This window comes from Capsicum annuum, chromosome 8 (assembly GCF_002878395.1).
Source record: "Capsicum annuum cultivar UCD-10X-F1 chromosome 8, UCD10Xv1.1, whole genome shotgun sequence".
Classification (NCBI taxonomy): domain Eukaryota; kingdom Viridiplantae; phylum Streptophyta; class Magnoliopsida; order Solanales; family Solanaceae; genus Capsicum; species Capsicum annuum.
Window position 1 is genome coordinate 167,313,399 of NC_061118.1, and position 7,618 is coordinate 167,321,016.

The window sequence follows — 7,618 nt, forward strand, 5'->3', positions numbered from 1 at the left end:
TAAAAAAACTACTCCATTAACTTAAAGTTATAATATGTTAAAAGGGTATTTTTGTAAACAAACAATATTCTTTTTAAAATATAACAATACATATTGTTTTCAATACATCAAACCAAACACTGCATAAAAAATAATTCCAATATTACTAATCCCTATATTGCTAATCCTTGCACTACTAATCCCAACATTACTAATAAAACCTATTCAGTTTTATCTTAAAATGACCCTTAGTTGTTTCATAAGAGGACTGAAACCTGAGATTGGACTACCAATAAAAATGTTTGCACCTAGATCTTTACCAAAAGCTATTAGTTTTTCAAGAATCCAAGAAAGAACAAATTCCTTGAACCACCAAAACTAGAATTTCCAATTCTACTTCTTTTGCCTCAAAAACTTCTTTCAAACAACCAGTTTTTTCACAACCTTCTAGCTCTCAACAATCTTCAAAAATGATTTTACCCAAAACAAACCCTAAAGAGTTCAAACCTAAATTTTTGAGTCCTTAGGAGATGGAAGAAAGGAGGTCTAAAGGCCTTTGTTACAACCGTGATGATAAGTACAGTTTCAATCATGTTTGTAAAAACAAGAGGCAGTTATTTTCGATGGGGGGTGGAGGAACCTTTAGAATCGGGAGAGGAAGATGAGTGCATAATGGATAATGTGGAGTTGTTTGCCATGATGGCACGCGGTTTTCCTACAGATGCTGAGGGGTCTATCATGCCTTGTGTGTCTGTGCATGCTATGAATGGTGTTTATGATTTCAAAACAACGAGAATAACTTCTTCTGGCAAGGGAAAAGGCTGTTCAAGTGTTGATTGACATAAGGAGTACACATAACTTCCTGGATCTTGCGACAACAAAGAATTTGTGGTGTTGTTTATCAAGTATAAGCCCATTTCTTGTGTTTGTGGCTGATGGAAACAAGGTGGATTGGAGTTATGTAACCAATGGATTAGTTTGGAAGATGCAAGGGGTGTTGTTTAAATTTGATATGTTGATGCTGGTTGTGGGAGGTTGCAACATGGTTTTAGGCATTCAATGGTTGGTAACTTTGGGTGATGTTGTATGGAACTTTAGACAGTTGAAAATGGAGTTCACTGTCATGGAAAAAAAGTGTCACTTAGAGGTCTTCGTCCTCCTTCTGTGAAGCATGGAAAAAAGGACAAACTACTGGCTCAACCAGTTGAGTTGTGCATGATCTCTGTGGGAGTTATAAAGGAGAGAGTAATAGAAGGTGCATCCAGTTTGTTCTATATATAAATGAATAATGAGTCAGCGGTAGTTCCAGATGATCTACAAGAAGTTTTGAGTGGCTATGAGGACCTGTTTGAGGTTCCCAAAGACTTGCCTCCTTCCAGCTCACTTGACCACAAGATTGTACTGCAGGAAGGAATCCACCCAATCAACATAAGACCTTATAGATACCTTGTGATACAGAAGGATGCGATTAAAAAGTTGGTGGAGGAATTGTTAGCTTCAGGTGTTATCAGGCACAACACTTGTCCTTACTCTTCTTCTATTGTCATGGTGAAGAAGAAGGATGGCACATGGAGGATTTGTGTGGACTATAGAGAGTTGAATAGTCACACCGTCAAGGATAAGTTCCCAATCCAATGATAGAAGAACTATTGGATGAATTGCATGGTGCTAAGTTCTTCTCCAAACTAGACCTCAGGTCTGGATACCATCAAATCAGTCCAAAAACAGCTTTCTGAACTCATCATGATCACTATGAGTTCTTGGTCATGCCTTTTGGACTGATCAATGCTCCCTCCATATTTCAAAGCTTAATGAACCAGGTTTTTCACTCTTATCTCAGGAAGCTCATTCGTCTTCTTTGATGATATTTTAATATATAGAGGGAGTTGGGATGCTCATTTACAACATCTAGATGAAGCCTTCTAGTTGTTAAGATCTCAAAAATTGTATGTGAAAAAGAGTAAATGTGCCTTTGGAGTTAAACAGATTGATTACCTAGGACATGTCATCTCTGAACAAGGTGTAGCTATGGAAGAACAGAAGTTTTCAGCTATTAATTGTTGGCCTCGACCAACCACCATCAAGGTCTTAGAGGGTTCTTGGGCCTCAGTGGTTATTACAGGAGATTTATCAAGGGATAGGGGAGCATTGCTAGGGTTTTAACTGACTTGGTAAAGAAAGACTACTTTCATTTGTCTACTAAGGCAACTGCAGCCTTTGAACAACTGAAATCCGCAATCATCTCTGCACCTATGCTGGCTCTACCTGACTTTTCTAAAAGTTTTATGGTTTGAGACTGATGCCTCAGGGGTTGGTATTGGTGCTTTCCTACTCCAAGAGGGTAGACCAATAGCATTTTTTAGCTAAGGTTTAACAGATAAAGAGATAGACAACAATAAGCAGGAAAATAAAGAAACAAATGAGGTACAATCAGTTACTTAAAAAAATGGGTAACTGAGCTGAAAGGTTTAGAGTTGGACACTAATTTCATGAGTTTTGGCACTAGAAGTAGAGGGGGATATCTAGCCATAAAAGATCGATGAAGCTAAATATAGTATCCTGGAACATAAGGGGGATGAATTGTGCTAAGAAAAGGATAGTGATAATAAATATCTTGAAAACTGGGAGGCAGACGTGGTCTGTTTTTAGGAGACAAAAGTGGAAGGAAAAATCATAGACATAGTCAAAGTAGTATGGGGGAATAGGTGGGTAAACTACGCTCAACTGGAGGCTAGCGGAACTAGGGGTGGTATAGTTATCATGTGGGATAAGAGAATGTGGGAGGGGGAAATCAGTAGTGTGGGGAAGTACTCTGTAACCTGCAGCTTCATAGGGAAGTGCCAAGATTTCAGTTGGCATCTTACAGACGTCTATGCTTCAAATGAAAGAGAGGAGAAGGAAGAAACTTGGTGGGAAATCGGAGCAGCCAGAGGTCTAGTTACAGGGCTGTGGGTCCTTTGTGGTGACTTCAATACTGTTAGACATCCATCGGAAAAGAAAAACTGCAGCAGAATCAACAAAGGCATAATGGATTTTTTAGATTTCATTGAGGACATAGAGGGGGGGGGGGGGAGTACAGTTGGAAGAAAGGGGAAAGACACACAACAACTGCTAGACTGGACAAAATACTTTTCTCTGAAGAATAGACATCAAATTTCAAAAATATAAGGCAGAATCTACTGCCTAGAGTAACCTTTGATCACTCGCCTATAATGTTGCAATGTGATGATTGGGAGTCTACTAAATCCTATTTCAAGTTTGAGAATTGGTGGTTGGAGATGGAGGGATTCAAGGAGAGAGTAAAGGGATGGTGGGATGCCTTCAATTGCACCGAAAACCAGACTATATCTTGGTTACAAAACTTGGAGCATTAAAAGGGAAATTGAAAGAATGGAGCAAAACTGTCTCGAGAAACGTAAGAGCCCAAAAGCAAGAGGTGTTGAGACAACTAGCTGAACTAGAGGAGATGAAGGAACATAGAGCTTTAGAGGCAGTGGAAATAACCTCTAGACTAACTCTGAGTATGAAATTTGAAGACATAGCCAACGGGGAAGAAATTGCATGGAGACAAAGGTCCAGGGCGGTATGGTTAAAGCAAGGGCATAGGAACACTGGTTTTTTTCATAGAACTGCCAATGCACACAGGAGTACAAACACAATTGATAAGTTAAAAGTAAGAGGTGTGATCATGACGAAAGCAGAAGAGGTTCACGAGGAGATAATAAGTTACTATGAGAAGCTGTATTCTGAACCAGAAGACTGGAGACCACATCTTGACATGAGGAACTGTCCAACGATTGGAGAAGAGGAAAGTAGCTTACTGATGGCACCATTTGGGCAACAAGAAATTCTGGAGAGTATAAAAACATGTGCAGGTGACAAAGCACCAGGACCCGACAGTTTTTCCATGGCTTTCTTTAGCCAATGTTGGGAAACCATCAACACTGACCTAATTGCAGCAGTACAAAATTTTCACAAGAAATCTTCGAGAAGAGCATCAATGCCATATTTGTAGCTCTAATACCTAAGAAAGTAGGGGCTATGGAGTTGAAAGATTTCAGACCAATAAGCTTGGTAGGAGGGGTGTACAAGATTATAGCCAAGCTCATGGCAGGAAGGTTGAAGAAAGTTATACATAGTCTTGTGGACAGATAACAAATGACATTCATTAAAGGAAGGCAAATCATGGACGCGGTCTTGATAACAAATGTGTGTCGAGTCCAGACAAAGAAGCAAAAAGCCGGGGATTCTCTGTAAGCTAGACATACAAAAAGCCTACGACCACTTGAATTGGAACTTTTTGATACTTATGATGCAGAGAATGGGATTTGGAGCTAAATGGATCAACTGGGTGAAATATTGTATTAGCACGGTCAAATTTTCTGTACTAATCAATAGAACTTCCAGTGGTTTTTTCCCGTCGCAGAGGGGCTTGACACAGGGTGACCTTCTGTCTCCCTTCCTTTTCATCCTAGCAATGGAAAGACTTAGCAACATGATTCAGACGGCCAGGGAAAGAGATTGGATAAGGGGTTTTTGGGTTGGCACCAAGGCAACAAATAACCTGGAAATAACTCATTGACAATATGCAGATGACACCTTAGTCTTTTGCGAAGCAGAGAAGGACCAGATATTGTTCCTAAGGGTGATTTTCATCATATTTAAAGCAGTTTCTGGTTTACACATAAACTAGGGAAAGAGCTTCATTTATCTTATAAATGAAGTGGCAGAGGTGGACAATTTGGCAGTAATTTTGGGTGGCAGAGTAGGTGAGCTACCAACCATGCATTTAGGCATGCCTCTGGGAGCCAAAAGCAAGTTTAAAGGGATATGGAATGGGGTAATTGTAAATTGTGAGAAGAAGCTTACTCACTGGAAGAGTCAATACCTCTGTTTAGGAGGTAGATTGACTATGATTAATAGTGTGCTTGATGCACTTCCAACATATATGATGTTTGTTTTTCCAGCACCAAACGATGTGATAAAGAGGATAGATGCCCTAAGAAGAAACTTTCTCTGGGAGGGGAATAAAGACAAGGAAAAATTTCACTTTGTCAAATGGGAGATGGTAACGAAAAGTAAGAAAGGAGGAGGAATGGGGATCAAGGATATGAAAATGCAAAATAGGAGCCTAATGATGAAGTGGCTTTGGAAATTTATTACTAGGGAAAATACACTGTGGAAAGAGGTAATCAGGGAGAAATATGACATGGAGGATAGGTGGATAACAAAAATGGTGGTTACTCCATATGAATGCAGCATTTGGAGATCCATTAAGAATCTTTGGCCACTAGTCTTATCCAAGATTAGTTTCAAAGTAGGGAATGGTCAGAAAGTATCATTTTGGGAGGACAAATGGATAGATCAGAGGCCCTTAAAACAGCTTTACCCAGCTATTCACATCCTAAGCGTACAACAACAGACCACTGTATCTGAAATGTGGATAGGACAGGGATGAAATTTACAGCTTAGAAGAAATTTAAATGATTGGGAGATGGAGAGGATAGGTGCTTTCTACAATACTATGGAATCGTTTAACAATCTAACAGGGGAAGAGGACACAACAGTTTGGAAGATTGGCAGTAAAGGGGTTTTCAGTGTAAACTCTGCATACAAAGATCTCATCATCTCGCAAACAGGAGAACTCTGGCCACGGAAGATGATATGGAGGGTCAAAATCCCTTACAAAGTCAATTGTTTCTCCTATTTGTTGTCTAAGGAAGTGGTGCTAACACAAGAAAATATGAAGAAAAGGGGTTTCCAACTATGCTCTAGATGTGGGGAACAAGCCAAGACAGTTAGCTATCTCTTTTTACATTGCAAATGGGCGGATCAGCTTTGGGGGATATTCACCAGCCCAAGGAAGATTACTTGGGTAAAACCAAGGAACATTGAATGTGTTCTTAAGTATTGGATCAGAGTGGGAAATACTACAGAAAAGGAGAGATGGAAGATTGTCCCAGCATGTATATGGTGGATAGTATGGAAAGAAAGAAATCAAAGGTGTTTTGAGGGTAAACAGAACAATTTATAGAATTTTAAGATGAATTGTTTAGCTCTTTATTATTTTTGGTGTGAACAAAAAGTGTTGGGACAAACAAAAGATATTTTTGATGTTCTAGATTATTTGTAACTAAAAGTACAAATAGGAATCAAATAGTTTCTGTAATACTTTTGGAAGGGGGACTGCACATTTTTGATGTAGTTCACCTGTGGATGTATAGATAAATAGTTATCTTTCTAAAAGAAAAAAGAGATAGCCTTGTCTGTGTATGAAAGAGAGCTATTAGCTTTGGTAACTGTTGTATAGAAGTGGAGACCCTATTTGCTGGGAAGGCATTTCACAATTAAAACTAATCATCAGTCTTAAGTTCTTACTTGAGCAAAGGATCACAACACGTAGCGAGCAGAAGTGGTTGGTGAAGTTGATGGACTACGATTATGACATAAGCTGCAAGACTTGTAAGGAGAATGTTGTAGCTGATGCTTTGTCTAGGAGAGAAGATTATGTCCAGTTGTGCAGCATCTTGGGTGTACAAGCTCCTATTTTAGAAGAGGTTAAGCTCACATGGGAGCAGGATCCAACACTACACAAGTTGCTGCAAGATCTACGAAATGCTGTTAACCTCAAGCCTCAGTCCAAGTTCTAAGTGGTGTTTTCAGTAGGACGGGTTAGATAATGGTGGGTAAGAATGCTGATATCAGACATCAACTCATTGTAAGTGAATGTGATACCTGCTAGAGGTGCAAACATGATACCACTCTTCCAGCTGGTCTTTTGCAACCTTTGCCACTACCTGAGGTGTGGGAAGATATTTCTATGGATTTTATTGAAGGCCTTCCTAAAGTTGCAAGAAAGAAAATAGTGGATGGGCTTAACAAAGCTGCACATTTTAAAGCACCCTTATACTGCTTTGGATGTAGCTCAACTCTTTTTTGACAATGTTTTTGGACTCATGGAATGCCTAAAACCATTGTTTGATAGAGATGTGGTTTTCACTATCAAGTTTTGGAAGGAGCTATTCAGTTTGCAAAAAGTATCTCTTCTTGCATCAACAGCCTACCACCCTCAAATTGATGGACAGACAGAGGTTGTCAACATGTGTCTTGAGTGTTACTTAAGGTGTATGACCTTAAGTAACCCTTACACTGCTTTTGATGTAGCTTTACTCTTTTTTGACAATGTTTTTAGACTTCATGGAATGTCTAAAACCATTGTTTAAGACAGAGATGGGGTTTTCACTAGCAAGTTTTGGAAGGAGCTATTCAGTTTGCAAAAAGTATCTCTCTTACATCAACAACCTACCACTCTCAAACTGATGGACAGATAGAGGTTGTCAATAGGTGTCTTGAATGTTACTTAAGGTGTATGGCTTTTGAGAAGCCTAAGCAATGGCCTCAGTGGTTGCCTCTTGCTTAATAGTGGTATAACACCACCTATCACACCGCCACTCATCTTACTCCCTTTGAAGTAGTTTATGGACAAAAGCACCCCCTCTTCTACTCCATATGCCATTCGACTCAACACTTGAGATTGTGGACATAAATTTGCAGGCTAGAGAGACTACTCTAAGGGCTTGAAAATCTCAGTTGGAAAAGGCTCAAAGTAGGATGAAGATCAAAGCTGACAGGAAGAGGA

At 39.5% G+C, this 7,618-nt stretch overlaps 1 protein-coding gene across 1 annotated transcript; it reads left to right on the forward strand.

Annotated features, from left to right (window-relative positions):
* Nucleotides 1-3,286: 3,286 nt before the first annotated feature.
* On the forward strand, nt 3,287-3,994 carry LOC107879515. Its single transcript, XM_016726546.1, has one exon. It carries the CDS (start codon nt 3,287-3,289, stop codon nt 3,992-3,994), a length of 708 nt encoding a protein of 235 aa, XP_016582032.1.
* The last annotated feature ends 3,624 nt before the right edge of the window (nt 3,995-7,618 follow it).

Bases quoted from the DNA above. Each gene is read 5' to 3' on its own strand.
- LOC107879515 (XM_016726546.1), top strand. From the start codon at position 3,287: ATGGTGGGATGCCTTCAATTGCACCGAAAACCAGACTATATCTTGGTT.